We start from the raw sequence: 26,572 nt of genomic DNA, 5'->3' as shown, positions 1-26,572 counted from the left end.
CACTAGGGATTGCAACTAAGAGGAGATCCCAGATGATGAAGCATGCCACCTTGGTGGTTGATGGGATTCCGTCCTCTTAAATAGGACTTTTTTCACTGGATTTAGGTTAGTACTTGATGTGCTTTTGAATTGCTCCTTTCAGGAACCCTAGAGATACGTGGTCTTTATATGTTTATATAGTATTGATTTGGGGATTGTGTCCACACTGGTCTTAAAACATTTTTTCCCTACGACCCTCTACCCTTTGGTGTGTTATAAACCCTATAACTAACCATCTACTGTCATAAACACCAATACATTCCACGCCCCATCGCACAGTATACACAATAGCAGCTGGGTAATGAGAAGAAAACACCCAAAGTGCACTGAACATTTTGAAATAAAAATCAAGTTATTATTATAATTCTCATTGTTGTGATTGTATAACTATGCAACTCAAAATTAATTACACATTTATTTTTTAAATCTTGTTTTTGATTTCCTTGTGCCATGAACCTCTAGGCAAGCATAAGGTGAATTCTGAGGAGTTTAGAGCTAGACGCAGTAACCACTCGGAGTGAACAACTAAGGGGTCGATTACAATCTCGTAAAGAAGGGCTCCGAATCAGATTTGGGTTTGCCGAACCCGTTACGGAGCCCTTGTTTCCGATTAAATAGTACCCAGTTCCGAATGACCGATTACGGTGCCCGTAAACCGGTATGGCTGTCTGAACCGGTTCCAAAAGGCATTCGGATAGGTTGAGCCTTTCGGATCCGATTCGTACAGCTGTATGGGCTAATTTTCCAAACAAGCGAGTACGAGGACCGCTTCGGACAGCCGTTCCGAATTGGTTTCTCTGGAACAAATCGGCTGTCGTAATTGGTCTTTGGGGGCCTGTAGCAGGCCTCCCACCACCCAGGGCCCTCCGAATCAAGCCCGTGGGGTACCCAAGGGACACCCCTTTCAAACCACGCACAGTGTGGCAGGCACCATGCAGTGCCTGCCACAGGGTGCAAGGTTTTCCCCACCAACCCCTTTCTTCACTGGGCGACTGTGTTCTCGTTCTGTACACAGACTCCCATTGAAGTCAATGGGAGTCCAACCGTATCGTATCAGGATGCATCGTAATCATTCGGTCGGACTAAACCGATTCGAGTTGTTCGGAAAGCATTCCAGAACCGATTAGATCGGGATGCTTTCCGAACAAGATTGTAATTGGCACCTATGTGGCAGTTAGGTGATAATATAGCAAGTTTGATATAACGGTCATGAAGTAAGGAAAGATGCAGTAATAATAATAATATTCGTAATAATATTGATACCGTGACTTGTGATAACTACTTTAGGCTGTATTACCAAGTCATTATGCGTTGTCCAATTTTAGCTTGAATGTGGCATAACAGAATTGGGATTTTCATGCATGTCAACATCCTGTAGGAGACTCCTGATTTGTAAGCCCCAAATGGCTTTATTTTAGGTGTCTCATGTCTAAAATCTCCTACTCTTCAAAGGAAGTCAATAGCGATAATCAACTCCCTTGATTTCTATTTTTAAAAGTCTCCTGCTTACCATGTTAAAAATGTTGGCATGTATGGTATTTGCGCACCAATTTCTGCATGTTTTAGCTCTTTCCAAGCAATTTCCTAGCTCATATTTCTCTAGGACGTTCCTGTTGAGGTGTGTACAGTGAAAAGTACTGAATGTGCAGGTTTTCTGGTACAACCCATAATCCCGATTTGGGGATAAATGTCCATTTGGATTATTACATAAGGACCTAGAATGAGCTCGAAATGTGGGATGGTGATGTTCATTTGTCAAGAGTTTACATTAGCCACAGGCGTAGTAAAACACATCAAATTGGGATTGGTGTAACTTCTGGGTATCTTTAACTGTGCTACCTGCAAAATTGTGTTAGAAGATGCTGCGTTGGAGAGCCAAATATTTCAGATGATGCATTTGCTGCCACACAAATCAGACCCCAAGAGGCATTTCCTCATGCAAACATTTGATCTTCGTGATACATGTTTGCTTTAATTCAACCTTGAAACACCAGCAATGGCTGTCTGCTAAATATAACACTTGACCAATAAGTACCCTGTCTTCTTACTATGTGCGTGCACTAGGCCGCCATTTTAGAAGAGCATTTTTAATACACAAAATATTATTGGTCAAGAAAGTAAATAAAATATGTAGCTCACCTCACACCAAAGGTTGTTTGTATTAAGGTTGTAATTCCGACACAAGTGAATATTGTTCCAATTAACTGACTAACAGTGTATTGGTCTTTCCCAACACACAGAGACTCAGCGAGAAGAAATGGTATGGCAATTGTTCCACTGAAGCATGTCAAGTAGTGCTGTAAAACAAAGGTGCCAGTTTAGAGCCGAATAGTAGGAAGGAGTAAAATATGTGTTCATTTATTTAACAAATATCAAGGCACAAACACAATAAAAGTAAGAAACGATTTACATAAGTCATGTTACATATGACAGTTTGGCACTTTAGGTGAAAAACATTAATGAGAAATGCACTTTCAGTGAAAAAACTAGGCCTGAGCGGTAAATTTCGTTACGCTTGTGGAATTTGCCATATTTTGACATTTTCGCGAAAATGTCCAAACTTTCACAATCTGCCACGAAACGGTTTTTCTTGTTCGCGCTTTAAAAATGCATTCTTGCACGCACTGTAGCGACTTACCGGGTCCCTGCGTTCGCCAACGAGTTTTCCTAACCGTTCGCGTGTGCCACGAGATGTTGGAATGTTGGTAACTGGTCGCGTTATCCCGCGCGAGTTTGCGATCGCGAACATGTCATTCAACCCGGAAGAGGAAATAAGCATCGCAAGCAAGATGGCCGATCCCATTAGCTACCGCATGGGCAAGTATGAAACACTAAGATTAAGCTACACCTCGTTTGTACAGCAAACATTACCTAGCATGCCATTAGTTTGACACAGCCACCCCGCTCGTCTCATGGTTAAACGCACTTACATCTGCTGACTGGGGTTAGAATACATTGACTTGATGTTGAGTATCTGTGAGTCTCGTGTCTTGCTGGCCAAGTCCTATTAGTCAAAGTAAAGTTGAGGAAAATCTGCAGTTTTTATAAAGGGGGCTGAGAGTGATAGTAGAGTGGCAAAAACAGAACAATCAGCCAGAAAAAAACCATATTAGAGCTTTTTGGAAATGTTCTGCTACTTTAAATCAGTACCAAATTAAAGTTATATAGAGAAGGTTTACAGGGCTATGCCAGGAAGCTTCCTTCCGCTGGAGTAGGGGCCATCAGAGGAATGGCATTACATGTTCACCCTATTTAGGCAAACAGTCAGAAAAACAAGCATTGGCCAACGATCCTGGCAATACGTGAGCTATTGCCTTTGTCAATGGTAATGTATTTTAGATATGTTATGTCTGGTACATTGAATAAAAAAACGATTTCCTATAAATCTATTAATTCAGCAAATGTATCTTGATGACTCTAAAAGCGCACAGTCGAGAGAACTTATATTTTGGTGCGAGGAGCCCAGAACTAAGCGGGAAAGCGACAACATTAAACATAAAATATAGCATCAAATAAATGGCCAACTTGCAAGAGCACCAAAGGCTGCGCCATTTCCTCAAACGGTTTTTAATATTAGCAATAAGGCAAAAACTGTTCACAGGCTATATTGTACTTTGCTGCTTAAATGACTAGAGATAAATTATGGTAACCATGGTGAAGAACTGGGTTTGTCAAATACCCAGCGGCGCCAGGGACATGCCCAAAGTCCTCTGTGTTCCCTTGCCTTGGTACACAGAGACACTGAATACTTATAGGTGGCGTCAGAGATCAAATTTATTAGCTGCAGCTAGTAGCAGAAATCCCAGCAATACAACATGTGTACAACTCAAGAAACTGCTCAATTTTACTAAGGAGAGACATCCCTATTTATACACAAAAAGGTACATTTAAAATGCACGCCCCTGCACCAAAATTCAACCAATAGAAAATACATGACATCACACAGCATCATACAGTAAAGCTCATTTTACAGTGTCCCAACCCACAAGTTAATATTTCGGCATATCTAAATAATAATCTGGAAGGCCCGGACAAACCCGTAATTGAAAGCGTAACCCATGAAATGAAGAAACAGTAAAGAAAAGTAGTTTCAGATAATGTGCAAGATAACAGAAACGTAAAGAAACTTAAAATTTAACAAATATCTTGAATGGTGATTGGGAAAGTGGATAACGATCTTGCAGAGAAATTGGCTTGGCAGGGTCAATTCCAGGTGAAAGGCCAGCTTCTGAAATTAACTCCAGCGCACGAAGAAAACCTTAGTTAATGTATACATGACCCACAAAAGGTCAGACTGCTTTGCTCGCAGAGTAACTTCTGAGGCCTACATAAAAGGCAACACCAGATGGCAGTCACAACGCATGGCAAAAACCCATGTTTAGAAAAGAAAGTCGTAAGGAAAGAAACAATTTAGATATTGATTAGGATAAGATATGTGCAAGGAAACTAAAGGTTAACGATGTCCTGAACAGTGATTGAAAAACTCGGACAACGATCAGCTAGTGAAACTGGTTTTGCAAAAGGTCAGTTTCAGGTGAAAAGGGTCACTCTCTCTGCAGTTCATTCAGAGTCAGAAAAACCCAAGTTAATATATGCACGAACTCAGAAGACCAGGCCACTTGTTCCCTGGGCCTACTTCACAGGCCTACGTGAGGGCAAGACTAAAATGGAGTCAGGTTTGAGAATTACAGAACCACAGACCCTCCTTTTGCCATTACATAGGCAATAACCTAAACTCATGTTAATCTGAATCTAGGTCTATATCTATTCTCATCAGGTCATCCAGGTGTTGCTGTAACATCATCTTATTTCCTACACTTCTCTCGGGACTGGTCTTCTCACACAGATCGTAGCACAAAGACTACAAATGGCGGGACCACACTGGATGCATAAACAACACGAGAAAAGGATAGCTAACGCCATACCAAGGAACATCAGAATCTTCCATCCTCATTTGGACAGCGATTCCCATAACCATCCCATCAACGACCAGTTACCTTCGTCCACATGAATAGACTCAGAGATCTTATGTAGTCTAGAGATGGCTTGGTACACTGTCGGGGCATTATCTGGTATGAAAACGCAGCAACTAGATCTAATCAATTTGCATACCCCACCTCTATCTGCAAGTATAATATCTAAAACAAAACGGTTCTGTAATGTCATAAGGCGATCCGCTTGAAGCTCAGCTGTAATATTGCTAAGTGCACCTGCAGTCTCATTTATAGTGGCCTCAACCACTCTAGTAAGCCGACGAATATTCCTACTATTAGCCATAGGACCCCAAAAGGGTAGGAAACCCTTGAAGAAGTCTCCAGCTTCTTGTGCGACAGTATCTTTCGCATTGATAATACCTCTACCATATCGTGTCTTATGGTAGTCGAAAACAGCAGTGTATGTAGGGGGTAGCAAAAATGCCACGTAACATGTGCAGGAAAAATCAGATGGCAACCATGTGTATGCTCTTGTTAAGTCTCACGATTTACAAAAAGGGGGTGGTGATGAACAGAGTGTCTGAGTTAAACAGACTACTCTTACCCAGTCCAAAGATCAGGGCTTGATCCATCACCGTTATTTATCTCACTGCCCCATCCCAGCTCAGAACCTGGCTATATGCAAATCAGTCTGTCCCTGGCCCAGTGCATCATGGGAACAGGGCAGACTAAACTACCAAGCCAATTCTTCACCAGAAAGGAAACAAGCTACCGGGGACCGGTTTCTGGCATTTCAGCCTTCTTCGGCCCGGCTTGCTTGAATCCTGATGGAGCAGTGAGAAAGGGACTCATGTCTGAGTATACCCTGCCACACCTATAGTGGCCAAAAACGATTTACAAAAAGGGGGTGGTGATGAACAGAGTGTCTGAGTTAAACAGACTACTCTTACCCAGTCCAAAGATCAGGGCTTGATCCATCACCGTTATTTATCTCACTGCCCCATCCCAGCTCAGAACCTGGCTATATGCAAATCAGTCTGTCCCTGGCCCAGTGCATCATGGGAACAGGGCAGACTAAACTACCAAGCCAATTCTTCACCAGAAAGGAAACAAGCTACCGGGGACCGGTTTCTGGCATTTCAGCCTTCTTCGGCCCGGCTTGCTTGAATCCTGATGGAGCAGTGAGAAAGGGACTCATGTCTGAGTATACCCTGCCACACCTATAGTGGCCAAAAACGATTTACAAAAAGGGGGTGGTGATGAACAGAGTGTCTGAGTTAAACAGACTACTCTTACCCAGTCCAAAGATCAGGGCTTGATCCATCACCGTTATTTATCCATCAGGATTCAAGCAAGCCGGGCCGAAGAGGCTGAAATGCCAGAAACCGGTCCCCGGTAGCTTGTTTTCTTCCCAGTGTAAGAATTGGCTTTTGTAGTTTGGTTTGCCCTGTTCCCATCATGCACTGGGACAGGAACAGACTAATTTGCATACAGCCAGGTTCTGAAACTGGGATGGTGCAGTGAGCTAAAAAACGGTGTGGGATCTAGCCCTGATCTCTTGACTGGGTGAGAGTATTCTGTTTAATTCAGAGACTCTGTCCCTCACCACCCCTTGTTGTAAATATTTTTGTCCACCCTAAGCGTGGAAGGGTATACTCAGATGTGAGTCCCTTGCTCATTGCACCATCAGGATTCAAGCAAGCCGGGCCGAAGAGGCTGAAATGCCAGAAACCGGTCCCCGGTAGCTTGTTTTCTTCCCAGTGTAAGAATTGGCTTTTGTAGTTTGGTTTGCCCTGTTCCCATCATGCACTGGGACAGAAACAGACTAATTTGCATACAGCCAGGTTCTGAAACTGGGATGGTGCAGTGAGCTAAAAAACGGTGTGGGATCTAGCCCTGATCTCTTGACTGGGTGAGAGTATTCTGTTTAATTCAGAGACTCTGTCCCTCACCACCCCTTGTTGTAAATATTTTTGTCCACCCTAAGCGTGGAAGGGTATACTCAGATGTGAGTCCCTTGCTCATTGCACCATCAGGATTCAAGCAAGCCGGGCCGAAGAGGCTGAAATGCCAGAAACCGGTCCCCGGTAGCTTGTTTTCTTCCCAGTGTAAGAATTGGCTTTTGTAGTTTGGTTTGCCCTGTTCCCATCATGCACTGGGACAGGAACAGACTAATTTGCATACAGCCAGGTTCTGAAACTGGGATGGTGCAGTGAGCTAAAAAACGGTGTGGGATCTAGCCCTGATCTCTTGACTGGGTGAGAGTATTCTGTTTAATTCAGAGACTCTGTCCCTCACCACCCCTTGTTGTAAATATTTTTGTCCACCCTAAGCGTGGAAGGGTATACTCAGATGTGAGTCCCTTGCTCATTGCACCATCAGGATTCAAGCAAGCCGGGCCGAAGAGGCTGAAATGCCAGAAACCGGTCCCCGGTAGCTTGTTTTCTTCCCAGTGTAAGAATTGGCTTTTGTAGTTTGGTTTGCCCTGTTCCCATCATGCACTGGGACAGGAACAGACTAATTTGCATACAGCCAGGTTCTGAAACTGGGATGGTGCAGTGAGCTAAAAAACGGTGTGGGATCTAGCCCTGATCTCTTGACTGGGTGAGAGTATTCTGTTTAATTCAGAGACTCTGTCCCTCACCACCCCTTGTTGTAAATATTTTTGTCCACCCTAAGCGTGGAAGGGTATACTCAGATGTGAGTCCCTTGCTCATTGCACCATCAGGATTCAAGCAAGCCGGGCCGAAGAGGCTGAAATGCCAGAAACCGGTCCCCGGTAGCTTGTTTTCTTCCCAGTGTAAGAATTGGCTTTTGTAGTTTGGTTTGCCCTGTTCCCATCATGCACTGGGACAGGAACAGACTAATTTGCATACAGCCAGGTTCTGAAACTGGGATGGTGCAGTGAGCTAAAAAACGGTGTGGGATCTAGCCCTGATCTCTTGACTGGGTGAGAGTATTCTGTTTAATTCAGAGACTCTGTCCCTCACCACCCCTTGTTGTAAATATTTTTGTCCACCCTAAGCGTGGAAGGGTATACTCAGATGTGAGTCCCTTGCTCATTGCACCATCAGGATTCAAGCAAGCCGGGCCGAAGAGGCTGAAATGCCAGAAACCGGTCCCCGGTAGCTTGTTTTCTTCCCAGTGTAAGAATTGGCTTTTGTAGTTTGGTTTGCCCTGTTCCCATCATGCACTGGGACAGGAACAGACTAATTTGCATACAGCCAGGTTCTGAAACTGGGATGGTGCAGTGAGCTAAAAAACGGTGTGGGATCTAGCCCTGATCTCTTGACTGGGTGAGAGTATTCTGTTTAATTCAGAGACTCTGTCCCTCACCACCCCTTGTTGTAAATATTTTTGTCCACCCTAAGCGTGGAAGGGTATACTCAGATGTGAGTCCCTTGCTCATTGCACCATCAGGATTCAAGCAAGCCGGGCCGAAGAGGCTGAAATGCCAGAAACCGGTCCCCGGTAGCTTGTTTTCTTCCCAGTGTAAGAATTGGCTTTTGTAGTTTGGTTTGCCCTGTTCCCATCATGCACTGGGACAGGAACAGACTAATTTGCATACAGCCAGGTTCTGAAACTGGGATGGTGCAGTGAGCTAAAAAACGGTGTGGGATCTAGCCCTGATCTCTTGACTGGGTGAGAGTATTCTGTTTAATTCAGAGACTCTGTCCCTCACCACCCCTTGTTGTAAATATTTTTGTCCACCCTAAGCGTGGAAGGGTATACTCAGATGTGAGTCCCTTGCTCATTGCACCATCAGGATTCAAGCAAGCCGGGCCGAAGAGGCTGAAATGCCAGAAACCGGTCCCCGGTAGCTTGTTTTCTTCCCAGTGTAAGAATTGGCTTTTGTAGTTTGGTTTGCCCTGTTCCCATCATGCACTGGGACAGGAACAGACTAATTTGCATACAGCCAGGTTCTGAAACTGGGATGGTGCAGTGAGCTAAAAAACGGTGTGGGATCTAGCCCTGATCTCTTGACTGGGTGAGAGTATTCTGTTTAATTCAGAGACTCTGTCCCTCACCACCCCTTGTTGTAAATATCTTGTTAAGTCTCACGGCGGAGGCTAGGCTCGAACCCTGACTTGAGACGCGATTTACTCTAAATAACTACATTTCCCAGTTTTCCAGGTGCTGCGCGCGCGACGCCCGTGTGATGACGTCACACGCGCAGAGAACATTAACGGCGAGGAAACAGGAAGCGCCCGCCGTTGATTCTGGTTCCGATTCTGATTGCGGTAAGATCGAGAGTTTCCAGCGTATCCTTTGAGAGTGTACTCCTTGCCGGCTGGTGAGTGCATTAGAAGCCTTCCGCTTCTGTCTTGGGGGTGGCGTCGGCTGGCGCTTCCCATATCAGTGGAGTTCTCGGCTGAGGCTTTAGCGTTTCACTGGCTAGTGAGACGCCGGTTTCCTGGCAGATTATACAGGGTTTGCTGGTGTGTGGATTTTTGAGTGAACACTGTTCCAGTGTCCTGCCATTCTGTGCTCTGGGGTCAACAGCTTCCTGACGTCCAGGGCTATTGTTATTTCTTCCATCCTCAGGGCTTTTGCCTGGTTCATAGGGGGAATAACGGACTTACCTGCATAGAGACCTTGTATTCCCAAAGGTGCTATTTTCTGGGGTTTCTACAGACAAACGGAAGACATTGTTGGTATTGCTGGACTTCTGTGTCTCTATCACCTCAGGATCCAGGACTTTTATGTTAATCCTTGTGTACAGCATTGTGTGTTGTCGGGTGAAGTAACCAGGCAATACAAATTCGGGAGTTAAGACATTAACTGTTGTCTCCTTTTCTTCATTTCTGACAACAGGGGCTTATGAGCTTCGCCTGGCAGGCTAACTTCCATACTGACCCCTGTTGAAGCCCCATTTTCACATTCACGTTGGTATGTGGTTATATGGTTGTGTGTCATGTATTAGGAACCTTGCTGAGTTAAGGAATTAACCATAGGGTTCTTGTATTCTAGAATTATCATCCAGTTCAACCTTTTTGGATTGCCAGGCAAAGCCTTCCACTTATTTCTATCAGGTATAACTCATTTAATTCACACGAGGGTGGGACTACAGGTTTCTACTAAGTGCATTGCATTTTTAGTCTGTGCTTGTCTCATGGTGCCTTGTTCTCGTTTCAGCTTCCCTTCCCCGCTGTTCCCTCCCTTACCTTCCTGATTATCCCTCGCTCGATCATTCCTGTGCGTCTGTTCTCATTCAGACCCAGGGGCTGTCGAGAGGTGGACCCCATAGAGCATCGTGAGATCCTGAGGACCATTGGACCTGACAGAATCAACGGCCCAAGACTTTCAGTCCTCCCGATTTCACGATACAATGTCCACAATGGATGATATTTTAGCAGCCCTGGCGCTGGTCCAAACAGAGTTGCAAGCATCTAGGACAGAGACTGCTGCACTGCAGGCGCAAGTAGATAGGTTGAGTCGTAACCCTTTCAGTGCTGGTACTCAGCAGGCCTCCTCTGTTGTAGTGGAAGTTCCCGCCCCGATCCCCTTAGCCCCTCCAGAACGTTTCCATGGGGACAGCAGCAAAGTGCAGGTGTTTCTTACACAGGTGTTATTGCATTTTTCCTGCAAGCCCAAGGTATTCAACACCAATCACTCCAGAGTAGCTTATCTCATCTCGTATTTAGCAGGGGATGCGGCACAATGGGCAGTACCATTAGTGAAAAGGGATGATCCTTTGTTAAGGGACTGGGAGGCTTTTAGGGCTGATTTTGAAAAAACTTTCAATCGCAGGTCAGCTACATTAACAGCAGACAGGGAGTTGCTAGGACTGAAGCAGGGTAATAGAGATTTAATAACCTATCTCAACGATTTTAGAAGGCTTATCGCGGAAACGGATTGGCCGGAAGAAAAAAGACATGCCATTTTCTATAATGGCCTCACCGAGGAAATGAAGGATGTACTTGCCCAGATTGATCCTCAGCCCAGTACCTGTGAAGACATGATCAGCCTAGTCCTGAGATTAGATCATCGCCTGAGTGATCGTAAGGGTGACAATCGTAGAAAGGATCGGATATCCCCAAGATACGAGAATCCCAGGGGGTCGGAAGGAGCGAGTCAGTCTACACCTGAACCCATGGAAATAGGAGCCGTGAGGTCTCCATTGACTACGGAAGAAAGAGAATATAGAAGGAAGAAAGGCTTATGTCTGTATTGCGGTAGGAAGGGACACTTCATTCGGGAATGCCCTAACAGAAACAAAACAAGAACAGTTTACAAAAAGGTGTCGGTGGTGGCAGCGGAAAAGGAGTCGGGAAACGAGAATGCTTGAAGGTGGAGGAAGGGAGTCCTTCAAGTACGTTCATTATCCCTTCATTGGATGGAGTTGAGAGACAAGACGGTCAGCAATTTTTCGTGGATGTGAGGTTGGAAGTACAAAAGAAAATACTAAACATAAAAGCAATGTTGGATTCGGGCGCCACCGGGTGCTTCATGGATCATGCCAAGGCCATCGGGTTAGGTTTAGCCCTCGTAGAGAAAGAGACTCCCGAAGCTGTATATGCTGTGGATGGCAGAAAGTTGGATTCAGGTCCTATTCGACTGCAAACCCGGGAGCTTAGTATGACAATGGTTGATGAACATCGGGAAAGATTGTACTTTAATATCATTCATGCACCTCAGTATGGAATGATTTTGGGTCTTCCATGGTTGCGTAGACATAACCCCACCATAGATTGGGAAAGCCAAACCATACATTTCACGTCGGAATATTGTCAGCAAAACTGTTACCCTGTGAAATCAGGACCTGCGTTTGGTCTAGCTGGTATACATCACATCGCTACCGCGGCTGAACAAGATGTTGAACTACCGTTTGAGTATCGCGAATTGGCGGAGGTATTCAGCGAAAAGAAGGCGGAAACATTACCCCCACACCGGTCGTACGACTGTCAAATAGATCTGATTCCAGGTGCTAAGATCCCAGCGGGGCGTGTTTATGCACTTACTGAGCCGGAAACCCTACATCTCCGGGACTACTTAGACAAGCTCCTGAAGATCGGTTTTATCCGCGAATCCAAATCCCCAGCAGCCTCCCCGTTGTTCTTCATCCCGAAAGCTAATGGAGAACTCCGCGCTTGTGCGGACTATAGGGCTCTTAATGCCATTACTGTCAAGAATAAATATCCCCTTCCACTCATCAATGTGTTATTGGAACAAGTTAAAGAAGCCGTGGTTTTCACGAGACTGGATCTCAAGGGGGCATATCACCTGGTTCGAATGCGTTCAGGTGATGAATGGAAGACGGCCATCAAGACCCGTTTTGGACTTTACGAGTACATGGTGATGCCCTTCGGGCTCTGTAATGCGCCAGCCGCCTTCCAATTTTTTCTTGATGATGTACTAAAAAGGTATTTAGATCGTTTCGTTGTTGTCTACATTGACGCCATCCTGATATATTCCAACAGCACAGAACAACATGTGGAACATGTAAGGACAGTATTGAAAACGTTACTGGAACACCAACTCTACTGCAAACTCAGCAAATGTGAATTTCATTCTACGTCGGTGGAGTTTCTAGGGGTGGTGCTCACTCCTCATGGGCAGGAAATGTCTGAAAGAAAGGTCCTAGCGGTAAAGAACTGGCCCATACCCAAGTCCGTACGGGACATTCAATGTTTTATCGGATTCGCGAACTTCTATCGCCGGTTCATTGAAAATTTCTCAGCTATGGCTTCCCCAATGACACGGTTATTGAAAAAGAAGGTGCCCTTCGAATGGACGGAGGAGGCCCAGAAAAGTTTCGATGACCTCAAGAAGGCTTTTGTTTCTGCTCCGGTGCTGGTGCACGCGGATCCTAGTAAACCTTTTATCGTAGAAGCGGATGCTTCTGACACGGCGGTAGGAGCAGTATTATCCCAACGTCATTCTGAAACCGGCCAGTTACATCCTGTTGCTTACCTCTCTCGTACCCTGAATTCAGCGGAGCAGAATTATGTGATTGCTGAAAAGGAACTGTTGGCTATAAGAACCGCCTTCCTGGAATGGAGACATCATTTAATGGGAGCAAGACATGTAGTAACAGTGTTTACCGACCATCGTAACTTGCAATACATGTCTGCTGCACGTCATTTAACACCCAGACAGATGCGTTGGATGATGCATTTTGCAGACTTCGACTTCATCGTCACATTCCGACCAGGAAAGGATAACAGAAAGGCGGACGCTTTATCAAGGCAATTCACCAAGACAGAACAAATCAACGCAAGGGAGGAGTCCATAATCGACCCAAAAAAGGTGATCGGTGTCACCTGTACCCAGATGTTCCTCAGAAGTGTATCCAGAAACATTCAGAATGATGCATGGAAGAAATGGTTGAGTGAACACAACGAGTGGAAGATGGTTCAGGGTCTTCCGATGAGACAGAGACAGCTGCTGTTGCCCCTCCAATCCTTAAGAAAACAAGTGTTCCAGTGGTGCCACAGTGCGCCGTGCGCAGGCCATAATGGAATCAGTAAAACTCTGGAGAGAATTCTAAGACAGTTTTGGTGGCCTAACATTCGGAAGGACGTGGCTGAGTGGGTAGCTGAGTGTCCTATTTGTAGTCAAATGAAGGTACAACACTCTAGACAGGCTGGATTGCTACAACCCCTTCCCACTCCTGAGTTACCGTGGGAAAACATTTCCATGGATTTTGTAGTGGGCATGCCTAAAGATCAGGGGTGCACTGCAATTCTGGTAGTGGTTGACTTTTTAACTAAGATGGCTCATTTCATCGCATGTAAACAGGTTCCTTCAGCTAGCGGGTTAGCCAGACTTATTCTCACCAATATTGTACGACTACATGGGTTACCCCGAGTGATCATATCAGATAGAGGCAGCCAGTTCACAGCACGGTTTTGGAAGACATGGTGTAAGGCTTTAGGAATAACATCTAGTACCTCCACAAGTTTCCACCCCCAGACCGATGGGCAGACTGAAAGGGTCAATCAAACCCTGAAGCAGTATCTGAGATGCTATGTTGAGGTAACTAAGGAAGACTGGGTAGATAGATTATGGCTAGCTGAAATAGCCTATAACAGTGCAGTACACGGTTCCACCAAGACCGCTCCGTTTTACTGCACCTATGGTTTCCATCCTAATTTCTTGCCATTTCACCATCCTGCATCAAACACCACTGTCCCAGAAGTACAAGGAAGGCTACAGAATATTCATAAGACATGGCAGCATGTCAAGAGCCAGTTAAGGCAGACCAAAGCGAGGTACAAGGCCTATGAGGACAAGCACAGACAAGCAGGGCCCATATACAAGGTGGGTGATTACGTCTGGTTGTCCACCAAAAACATACGCTTTAAGCGTTATAGTGTGTTCAATCCCAAATATATAGGTCCGTACAAGGTCATCAAGCTCATTAATCCTGTGGTGGTTAAACTGGCTCTGCCATCTTCTTTACGCATTCATCCTGCCTTTCATGTGTCTTTGGTGAAACCCACGAGAATGCACAGAAAACTGGTGCCTGCTGAGATTGCCGTGGATAATGACGAAGACTACGAGGTGAGAGGAATTGTGGATTCTAAGATATACCGCACCAGATTGTGGTATTTGGTGGCATGGAAGGGTTATGGTAATGAAGAGAATTCCTGGGAACCTGCATCCAATGTTCATGCACCCAGGTTTGTGAGGATGTTCCATCAACGCTTCCCGGCCAAACCTTGTCTCTGTCAGTGTTCTTCAGGAGAGGGATGTACTGTTAAGTCTCACGGCGGAGGCTAGGCTCGAACCCTGACTTGAGACGCGATTTACTCTAAATAACTACATTTCCCAGTTTTCCAGGTGCTGCGCGCGCGACGCCCGTGTGATGACGTCACACGCGCAGAGAACATTAACGGCGAGGAAACAGGAAGCGCCCGCCGTTGATTCTGGTTCCGATTCTGATTGCGGTAAGATCGAGAGTTTCCAGCGTATCCTTTGAGAGTGTACTCCTTGCCGGCTGGTGAGTGCATTAGAAGCCTTCCGCTTCTGTCTTGGGGGTGGCGTCGGCTGGCGCTTCCCATATCAGTGGAGTTCTCGGCTGAGGCTTTAGCGTTTCACTGGCTAGTGAGACGCCGGTTTCCTGGCAGATTATACAGGGTTTGCTGGTGTGTGGATTTTTGAGTGAACACTGTTCCAGTGTCCTGCCATTCTGTGCTCTGGGGTCAACAGCTTCCTGACGTCCAGGGCTATTGTTATTTCTTCCATCCTCAGGGCTTTTGCCTGGTTCATAGGGGGAATAACGGACTTACCTGCATAGAGACCTTGTATTCCCAAAGGTGCTATTTTCTGGGGTTTCTACAGACAAACGGAAGACATTGTTGGTATTGCTGGGCTTCTGTGTCTCTATCACCTCAGGATCCAGGACTTTTATGTTAATCCTTGTGTACAGCATTGTGTGTTGTCGGGTGAAGTAACCAGGCAATACAAATTCGGGAGTTAAGACATTAACTGTTGTCTCCTTTTCTTCATTTCTGACAACAGGGGCTTATGAGCTTCGCCTGGCAGGCTAACTTCCATACTGACCCCTGTTGAAGCCCCATTTTCACATTCACGTTGGTATGTGGTTATATGGTTGTGTGTCATGTATTAGGAACCTTGCTGAGTTAAGGAATTAACCATAGGGTTCTTGTATTCTAGAATTATCATCCAGTTCAACCTTTTTGGATTGCCAGGCAAAGCCTTCCACTTATTTCTATCAGGTATAACTCATTTAATTCACACGAGGGTGGGACTACAGGTTTCTACTAAGTGCATTGCATTTTTAGTCTGTGCTTGTCTCATGGTGCCTTGTTCTCGTTTCAGCTTCCCTTCCCCGCTGTTCCCTCCCTTACCTTCCTGATTATCCCTCGCTCGATCATTCCTGTGCGTCTGTTCTCATTCAGACCCAGGGGCTGTCGAGAGGTGGACCCCATAGAGCATCGTGAGATCCTGAGGACCATTGGACCTGACAGCTCTATCGTGACAAACAAAATACGTGCCTTTAGCTGGCACGAACGGAGGAGATTTCTGGGCCGTATAAACGTATGTGTGAACACACACACTCTTACCAAGCTGAGCTCTCGGATTCTGACCATTACCTTGCAAACAGAGATGACCTCGGTGGGGTACAATCCAAATAGGAGGAGACCTTCGCTGCCTTTCTTTCTCCGTCAAGCTAACACTATATGTCGTCTTATTCCAACCGACATATGCTGGTACCTCATCTCTAGGGATAGCGTTATACGCATCGATATCTCTAATTATATCAACTATTCCCCGTATCAAGGCATTATTACTTGCATTGTCTTTGACGGAACGTACAGGAGAGGCTTCATTCGCATAGATAAACATTGATTGAAGTGCCCAAACTGACCCGTTAGGCGAAAAAGGCAAAACCAAATATGGCATTCCCTTATCTGTAGTATGTGGCATAAGACCACACACCCAACAATTCGTGGTATTTATGACTAGCTAATGCTGATGCAACATCTGTATAAACAAATTGTTCACAAATTCTGATCTTCGTGTCTGTTCATATTCAGGTAACGTAAGAAACTCATGCGGAGAAACAGTAGAAAAAGAAAGAGTAGGTTGGGAGGTAGAAGTAAGTGGCAATTGTGTGACATAGAAAATCCAACCCACACAAGCTAACGTAATATTCACAAACGTAAGAAAACACATTATTAAAAAACATTTGCTATAAATCAATATACACATTCGGACTTTAGAATCCACTTTCCTAACACATTTATCAGACTCAAGAAACTCCATCCTCTAACGTGCTGCTCACGGAAATTTTTCTTCTTCACTTAAGTGTGCGCCAAGATCGCACTAACGACCCTGAACCACAGACCTTGTGTCAATATGCGGCTCACCCCTTAAGAACTTCCTACCGTGACCCTGCAGCTGAGTCCGGATGGTGACTCGAAAAAGGAAAAAGCAAAAAAGTCTCCTGATCTAACAAGGTGTAATTCACTGTATAAAAAATTCGGTTTTATTTGTCCATGGCAATAGGCTTTCTTGGCCTTAAATCGTAGCGTTCTTTATCAGGTACAGTTGGATCCTTAAATAAAAGTTCTGGATTGGTGGTGTCAATCTTTAGATGAGGAGGCACAGCAGCTTGCAGAACATCATCATCCTCGCGTTCTGACCGTGTCCATGTCAAATGAGCATCACTAAATGGCACAAATGTGGGGACTCTCTCGCAATCTGTGTCAGCTATACCATCCCTCACCCACTGATCATACGGTAAAGGCAAAGGAACTTTTTTCGTATGGGTGGCATGCACCCAGTTCTTTTTACCAGCTACTCTAACAGCAGTTCTAGTGACCAGCAACACCAAATAGGGACCAGTCCATCTCAGTTCCAAATTCTTGGATCGCTGAAAATTCTTCGTCAAGATAAAATCACCAGGCTGGATAGTGTGCCCTGGATCTGTAGTAGCTGTCGACAAACTGTCATAGACCTGTTGGTGGAGAACACGTAATTCAGCAGTCAAGTCATGTAAGTAATCCACCAACATAGGGTACTCAATACTGCTGTATTCTTTAGGACGAGGCACACCCCAAACATTCGCAGGACGACCAAACACAATTTCATACGGACTAAGTCCCACTCGAGAATGCACAGTCATCCTTGTTGACAAAAGAGCCAACGGCAAGGCATCCGGCCATGTAAGACCAGTGCTCGCTTGTACCTTAGCTAATTTCAGCTTCAAGGTACCATTGTAACATTCAACAAGTCCAGCAGACTGGGGGTGATTCGCTGCATGGAACTTCTGATTTATTCCCAAACCAGCACATACTTTCTTCATGATTTGACCCACAAATTCACTCCCATTGTCCGACCATACAATTCTCGGCAAACCATACCTAGGGAAGTACTCTTTCAGCAAAACCTTGGCTGTAGACAAGGCAGTATTATCCTTTAGGGGGTAGGCCTCTATCCACCTGGAAAAGGCACAAACAACCACAAGGACATACTTCAAATTATTGCATCTCTCCATATGTATATAATCTAGCTGTATCACCTCAAACGGACACGTCGGAGGAGCAAAATGACCAGCTGGAGTTTGAGTTCCCTTACCAGGGTTATACTTCAGACAAATCATACAATGTTTCATCACGTTCTCTGCACATTTCGGAATTCCAGCATTCTGCCAAACTGGAGCCAACAACTTGCATATTCCCTTCAAACTTATGTGAGCCATTCCATGAGCCATTGTAACCACTGGGAGCACATACGCATCTGGCAACAGCCATCGCTGGTGTTCTGACAACTCAACCCAACAACCTGTCGAATCCAACATACCAGTAGTCTCTCTCCAAACACTCACTTCTTTCTCAGTCGCTCCAGCCAGAATCGTTTTCACACTTTCTATTGTGTCTTCGCACATTCCACCAACCATAACCCAATTAGCTGGGCCTGCAACATACATACGGCTCATCATGTCTTTCGCCGTTTCCTTCACAACTTCATCCGCAAACGCATTCCCTCGACCAACATCAACCACAACTTTCTTATGCGCACTACACTTCATAATTGCAATCTGCTTTGGGAGAGTGAGAGATTCCAAAAGTTCATTCACCAACTGCCCATGCTGTATTTTGGTTCCGTGCGAAGTAAGGAACCCACGCTCTCTCCATAAACGCCCAAAACTATGGGCAACACCAAACGCATACTGGCTGTCGGTGTAAACATTCACTCGCTTTCCTTCTGACAACACACACGCTCTAGTCAGTGCAATCAACTCTGCTGCTTGCGCAGAATTCTGTGGTATGCGTGCTGTCTCAACAACTGTATGTAAAGTTGTAATAGCATACGCTGCAGTCGTTTCACCATTCGGAAGCTTAAAACACGAACCATCTACCCATAGGGTACCATCAACATCCGTAAGGGGAGTATCCCTCAGGTCAACTCTAGCCTTCGTTTCTTCCTCTGTACGAAGAAAACAATCATGCTGTTCCTGAGGATCCGTCTCTGTAGAGATCGGTAACAACGTAGCTGGATTCAACACATTACATCTTTTAATGTGCACATGACTAGCCAACAATGTCAACTCGTAACCTGACAGACGTGCACTAGTAAGGTGCTGTGTCTTAGTCCTGTTTAATAAGGTATCCACTGCATGTGGGACCATCACAATCAACGTATTATCCAATACCAAACCAGCAGACTGTCGGATAGAAACAGCCGCTGCAGCTGTAGCTCTCAGACAACTCGGCAACGCCTTAGCAACTGGGTCTAACGTTGCTGAAAAATACGCACATGGACGCTGCTTGTCCCCAAATGGTTGTGTCAACACTGACAACGCACAACCTTCTCTCTCGTGCACGTACAACGTGAAAGGCTTACTATCGTCTGGAGTACCCAACACAGGAGCCGAACACAATGCATCGTGTAGTTCAGAAAAACTTTTCTGACATTCGTCAGACCAAGGAAGAGGATGCGGAGTATCTTTCAGAGTCAATGCTAACAGAGGTTTCGCCAACAGTGAAAAATTGGGGATCCACTGTCTACAATACGATGTAATACCTAAAAAGGCACGCCCTTCTCTCTGTGTGGATGGTACATTCATTTGCGCAATTGCTTGAATTCGTTCTGGGGTCAATCTCCTTCCCTCCTTCGACAAGAGATGACCTAAGTAGGTCACTTCTTGGCGACAATATTGCAACTTTGAAGGTGATACTTTATGATGAAGGTCAGACAAATACCGCAACAAAGAAAGAGTAGCCTCTTTACAAATCTTTTCATCATCAGCAGTAATCAACAAATCATTGACGTACTGAATAAGAGTAGCACCAACAGGTAACACAAAACCGTCAAGCTGAGTTTTCAACGCCTAACTATAGATGGAGGGACTTTCACAATAACCTTGGGGAGCTCTCTTAAACCGGAAGCTTCTGCCTCCTAATGAGAAGACAAAAATATCCCTGCTCTCCTCAGCAATAGGAATACTGAAGAAAGCATTCTTCAAATCGATGACAGAAAACCAAGCTGCCGAAGCAGGAATCAAAGTCAACAAAGCAGTAATATCAGGTACCACAGGAAACTGTGGCACGACAATCTTGTTTACCTCTCGAAGGTCGATCACAAACCAGTACACAGGTGGCTGAGAAGCATCAGTACATTTAAGGAAAGGCAAAACAGGACTGTTACAAACATTACCTCTCGTTTCCTCAACTACACCCTTCTCAACCAGATCATAGACAATCGCTAAAAGAGCTCTCTCACCATCACTCGAGATCTTGTATTGGGGAATACGAGGTAGCCTAGCATTTGACTTAAGGGCGACAACATAAGGTGAAATCTGCAAAAGACCAACATCATTTGGACCTGTAGCCCAAAGTGTATCAGGAAGCTGTAGTTCCGTGGTTCGTGAGTGAGGTTCGATGGTTCCGAACCCCTACAATTAAGGTCGTCGGAAATGGACGATTTTGGTGTCAGCAGACCGCAAATGACTAGTGTAGTGTGTCTGAGTGTTTTCGCATGAATCGATCAATGAGAACACTATGTATTCGAGGATTTCGTTTGAACCTTCAGGTTCCATTTTGTGTACGGCAGCCATTTTGAGTGGTTGCCCTCACATAGGCCCTGACTGTGGCCGAGCGAGTCCTTGAGACACGTATGCCTTAGCTGACTTCTGAATGACCTGGCCGAACTGTTTCCTTGGCCGAGGCTGACCTCGCTGAGCCAGTTCCTTGTTAAGCAGCTGGTCAGATAAAGATCAAAGAGCAGGACATGCCCGAGTTTACAGGACACTGCTCCCACCTTTCTATCTCACTTCCAATCTGTTTCTGCCTTTCCTTTACGACATAATCACTGATTTGGGTTGAGGGTTTTATGATGGGTTTGTCCGGCCTGATCCGACACGAAACCTGGAATGTGCTTGGTCATTTCTGGTGGGCTGGACAAAGGAAAGTGGGATTGTCGTCATACGCTACTTTTAAATTGTCACACTGTCATTGGTCAATTTGTATGAACTCGATGTTAATTTTGAATGTTGCCTGAGGCTTGATTTTTGGCATAAAAGACCATGCTTCGCTCATTGAATTTGTGCAGTCTCTAGCGAACCACCCGTGTGTGCTTCGTAGATCTCTGTTCCTGGTTGCAGCCAATAAACTTTGGTCTTTGACGTCATCAAGAATTATCCTGTGTCTCTGTTTGCCAAGACAGGGGAACTCGAAGGCATCAGGCGTTCTCCCTGACGCCGCTGCGTTCTAAAACCCAGTCCTTCAGTTGGCGCCCAACGTGGGGCGACTTCAGCGGTACCGGTCCAAGCCCGAAGATCGTGAGGAGCTTCGTGTGAAAATTCTGGAGGAAGGCCTACCACTTCATCGACCCTTGTATGTCGGCGTGGTCCGAAAGTCTTTGCTGCGAGGTTTCCCGCTTTCCGACAGCTACGAAGGACTGCTGCCCTGACTGTCGCCCTGTTTTGGAGCCTTAGACGTTTGTAGAGCGAGACGATTGACGGGTCTTCTGGTGACGCCATCAACATTTCAGTTAAGTATGAGTGGAGCGTCTCCTAGTCCTTAGTTTGTTTTTGGTATCCCTTTAGTGAATCGCTTTGATTTGGTACCTGCAGGCCCCAAAGCCAAGGGACTCGTGTATTCGCGAGACTATCGTTTTGAGATTTCCCTTGTTGTTTGCAGCTAGACTAGTGAGCAAGATGCCTGGTCTTAGCAGACTTGGAAAGATATTTGGTTGTGGTTGTTCTAAGGATTCCCGATTAGAGGATTCGTGTCCGGTTCCTCCAATTGGAACTCCTACATATGAATTATATGTGAAGCATGGTGTAGGTCCTATTAGTTATAATGAGATCTGGGTAAAGTATACGAGAAAAGATGGTGTCCTACAGTGGCCCCGTTACGGTAGTTTTGAAACTGAGATTTTAGATAATCTCGAAGCGAAGCTGTTCAAGAAGAAAGCCCGGCCGGCAATGTTTGACTCTTTCCGCATATGGCGCAAAGAAGCCAAACAGAAAGAAATTAAATTAGCGAAGAAGAATAAACGAGAACGAGGTATGTCAATGGTACAAGCTGCTGTTGCGTTTAGGGATAATGAGGAAGAGCAGGAGAGCGAACAGATGCTTAGAGCAAAGAAGTTAGCGGTAAACAGATGCTACCCAGTTTTGCCGCCTAAAGAGCAGGAAGAAAAGAAAGATCTTGCGAAAGATCCTTTAATGTCGCATCTCCTGAGTTCGCCACCACCTTATGCACAGAGTGCTACGTCACCACCACCACCAGTTGTGGCTGTGCAACATCCGTTTGTTGTGCCACCTGTAATTCCTCCACAACCAGCTCCTCTTCCGTTGGCTACTGTTCCTTTGGCGCAGCCTCCTCAGGGGCCGCCAACTTTGCCTTCCTCTTTGTCTGCTACTCCTATGTTTGTTTCTAATACTCCTTCTGCTCCGACTCTGGATTCTTCTACTATTGTTCCGTCTTCCCTTATTCTTCCATCTTCTCCTTGTACTAGACAGCGAATGACTGCTGCTTTTTCTGGTTTCTTTTCTCCTTTGTTGGGACAATTGGGTATGTCTCCGGTGAATGAGGATAGACAATCGCGTAGTCAATTGCCTGACGCAGATGAGCGTGCAGTTTTGGATCACATGGCACGTAGATGGGTTACGTATACCTCCCAGTATGATCTTGCAGGCATTATGGATGTTTTCCAACAATGGAAAGCACCAAAGCAACGGTACGTTTTTGAAATGATGTGTGTGTTCCTCCATGAACAATGGATGGACGAAGTGGGTAAAGCGCCTGAAGAATTGTATCGAGTGCGTTCCGAGTTTGCGAAAGGGACGATTGTGAGTCTCCTCGACATCGAGAGAGCGGTGTCGACGTTGTTGTTGTTTCGTAATAATGCTACTTCCGAGCGATTGTTTGAGTCTGATTCGTCAGTTAGGAAACAAGCGCGTCAGTATCCGATGCGTGAGGTTCCTCCAGTTTGGAGACCTGCTGATGCAAATGCTGTTCCACCTGTTGCTGCGCACTTTCAGCGAGTGTGGGTACATGTTCCTTGGAAGCGTGCTGAAGTTTTAGCACTTAAGCAGACTTTACCTGATCCGCGCAAAAATCCGGCGGGATATTATAAAGAGCTCACTCAAACTGTGGGTTCGTGCGTCATGAATTTAGCGGACATAGACATGTTGTTTGGTAATGTTGTTCCACAGCCTATCTGGAATGTGATTCGACATACGGATCATGATAATGAGTTGGGTGATACATGGGTTAATCTTGTGGCTGCAAATGATAGACAAGATGGAGGTGCTAAGCCTGAAGATCTTATTACTGAACTTCCTGGTAGGATAATTAACTATATCAAGACCTTGATGCCCGAAGTGCGTGTTAATTGGGACAAGTTCTCTGCATGCAAGCAGAAGAAAGATGAGACTGTGTCTGATTTCTTCACGCGGTTTGAAGAAACTTTTGTAGATCATAGTGGTCAGGATATGGCTACCGAGGGTGGCCAGAGATTGTTTGGTGACAAGTTCGTGCATAATTTGCTTCCCGAGTTGTGCACTAAGTTGAAGGATTCTGAGAGTGCTTGGGCAGTTTCCACGTCAGCACAGATTTTAGCTACGGCCCAGTACTATGAAAATAGGCGCAAAGATGAGTTAGAGAAAGCGGATAAGAAGACTAAGGAAGTGAAGACTAAAGTTCTTCTACAACAAGCTTATCCACCCCGTACTAATAGTAAGCGCGATTATCAGCAACCTCAACAATATATGAGAAACTCGCAAAGGAACGAGTCTTCTCAACAGCGTTTTCCGTATGGGCCTAATCAGTGTGCGTATTGTAAAGAAGAGGGTCATTTCAAGAATAGTTGTCCGGTTCTGTTGCAGCGTACGAATGGTGCTTCTGGTGTACGAGGTAGAGGTGCTCAACAAGTGCCTAGAGGTAGAGGTCGCGGACAGAACGTACGTCCTTTGCCTCCACAGAACTCGATGAATAGTTTTGATCAGCAGCAAAGTTCGTCTGGTAGGACAGCACAGTACTATATGGATGATTACTATGTTGAAGGTGACGAAGGGAATGGTAATGATTGTTAGGACAGCCATGGACAAAGAGAGGGAGTTGTTTCAGTTCCAGTACATCAGAGTGGACCCTATGTTGAAGTGATTGCATCAGGTGTGTCAGAACCTTTTCTGCTAGATACTGGTGCTACAAAGAGTTCTATTATGCACTCTAAACTCCCTGGCGCACCTTTATCTGGCTTTGATAATGTTTCTGTAGGTTTTTCTGGCGCCCCCGTTACGAATCCGATTTCTGCTCCATTGTCTCTTTCTGTTGAACCGTGTAAAATCGAAGCACCCCTTCTTTTGACTACAGGTTGTAATGAGAATCTGTTGGGTTTGGATTTATTGAAGAGATTGTATGCAACACTGTATTGTTCTCCGTCAGGAGTTCATCTTACTTTGGGTGAGAGAGTGATCTCTCCGATGTACACATCGAAAGATAATCTCTCATCTGAATTGTCATCTTTACCAGATTCATTGTGGGCTACTGGTCCGAACGATGTAGGTCTTTTGGAGATTCCCCCATATGTTGTGACACTGAAGGCGAATGCTAAGTTACCGCGCATTCCACAGTACCGTATCTCGAGTGATGGTGAGCGTGCACTTTTAGCGATTATTTATGATCTGATCGACAAGGGTGTCATTGAGGAAACAAGAGGTAATGTGTGCAATAGTCCTGTTTTGCCTGTTCTGAAGAGAACTGATTCTTCACAGCCTCCTGTATATAGGTTTGTCATTGATCTTGGCGAAGTGAACAAGATTGTTGTTCCACAATTTCCTGTTGTGCCTGATATCACTGCTTTGTTGACTCTGATTCCGGCTACTGCCACCTGGTTTTCGGTGATCGACTTGAAGAATGCTTTCTTCAGCATCCCGATTGCCATAGAGAGTAGGGATATCTTTGGATTCTCTTTAGGAGGACGCAGTTTCCGCTTTAAGCGCGCTCCTCAAGGCTATTGTGAGAGTCCATCGATCTATAGTCAAGCTTTGAAGACACAACTTGATCTGTTGATTTTACCTGATGGTGCAGCCCTTATTCAATACGTCGATGATTTGCTAGTTGCCGCTGATACTGAGGACATTTGTAGGGAAGCCACTTTGTCGCTACTACGCCACTTGCCTGATTGTCATCACAATGTTTCTCTCTCCAAGTTGCAATATTGTCGACAGGAAGTAACCTACTTAGGTCACCTCTTATCGAAGGAGGGAAGGAAACTGACCCCAGAAAGAATTCAAGCTATTGCGAAAATGAGTGTTCCTACGACACAGAGAGAAGTACGTGCGTTTTTGGGTATTACGTCGTACTGTAGACAGTGGATTCCTAATTTTTCTTTGTTAGCGAAGCCTTTGATAGCTCTTACTGTTAAGGATACTCCGAATCCTATTCCTTGGACTGACGAATGTCAAAAGAGCTTTTCTGAATTACGCAATGCGATGTGTTCGGCTCCTGTGTTGGGTACTCCCGACTACAGTAAGCCTTTCACATTGTATGTTCATGAGAGAGAAGGATGTGCATTGTCAGTGTTGACTCAGCAGTTTGGCGATAAGCAGCGTCCATGTGCGTACTTTTTGTCGACTTTAGATCCGGTAGCTAGAGCGTTGCCGAGTTGCTTGAGAGCTACGGCGGCTGCGGCTGTTTCAATTCGACAGTCTGCTGGTTTAGTTATGGACAATACGTTAGTGGTTATGGTTCCACATGCAGTGGATACCTTGTTGAACTGTACGAAGACACAGCATTTAACTAGTGCTCGGTTGTCAGGTTACGAGTTGACGTTGTTAGCGAGTCATGTGCACATTAAACGATGCAACACGTTGAATCCAGCCACGTTGTTGCCGATTTCAGTTGAGACAGATGATAGTGAAGAACAGCATGACTGTTTTCTGAGAACTGAAGAAGAAACGAAAGGGAGAGTAGATTTAAGAGACACTCCTCTTCCTGTGTGTGATGGTACTTTGTGGGTTGATGGTTCGTGTTTTAAGTTGCCGAATGGTGATACGACTGCGGCATATGCTGTTACGACTTTGCATATGATTGTTGAAGCTGCACGTATCCCACATAATTCAGCACAAGCAGCGGAATTTATTGCAATAACGAGAGCATGTGTGTTGGCGAAAGGAAAACGAGTGAATGTGTATACTGATAGCCAATATGCCTTTGGCGTGGCTCATAGCTTTGGACGTTTGTGGCGTGAACGTGGGTTTTTGACTTCGCATGGGACGAAGATCCAGCATGGACAGTTGGTGAATGAACTTCTTGAATCTCTTACTTTGCCATTACAAGTAGCGATCGTGAAATGCAGTGCCCATAAGAAAGTTACGGATGATGTTGGTCGCGGAAATGCATTTGCAGATGAAGTTGCGAAAGAAACTGCGAGAAATGTGATGAGCCGAATGTATGTTGCGGGACCGGCGACATGGGTTCCAGAGAAGAGTATGTGTGAAGATACGATTGAGAGTGTGAAATCCATTCAAGCTGAAGCTACAGAGAAAGAGTTGAATGAATGGAGAGAAAGTAAGGGTAGATTGGACTCGAATGGTTGTTGGACTGATTTGTCTGAGCATAAGAGATGGTTGTTGCCTAACGCGTATGTGCTTCCGGTTGTTACAATGGCTC

The 26,572-nt window shown here is 45.3% G+C and overlaps 1 protein-coding gene across 1 annotated transcript in view; it reads right to left on the bottom strand.

Moving 5' to 3' along the window:
• SLC23A1 (solute carrier family 23 member 1) overlaps positions 1–26,572 on the bottom strand; it is a 479,920-nt gene that overhangs the window by 195,486 nt on the left and 257,862 nt on the right. The window contains exon 4 of the mRNA XM_086931444.1: positions 2,179–2,336. Coding sequence (XP_086787570.1) covers positions 2,179–2,336 — 158 coding nt within the window. The remainder of the gene's footprint in view (positions 1–2,178; positions 2,337–26,572) is intronic.

Source organism: Lissotriton vulgaris, chromosome 7 (genome assembly GCF_964263255.1).
Source record: "Lissotriton vulgaris chromosome 7, aLisVul1.2, whole genome shotgun sequence".
NCBI classification, from domain to species: Eukaryota; Metazoa; Chordata; class Amphibia; order Caudata; family Salamandridae; genus Lissotriton; species Lissotriton vulgaris.
This window is presented reverse-complemented; position numbering and strand designations above follow the sequence as displayed.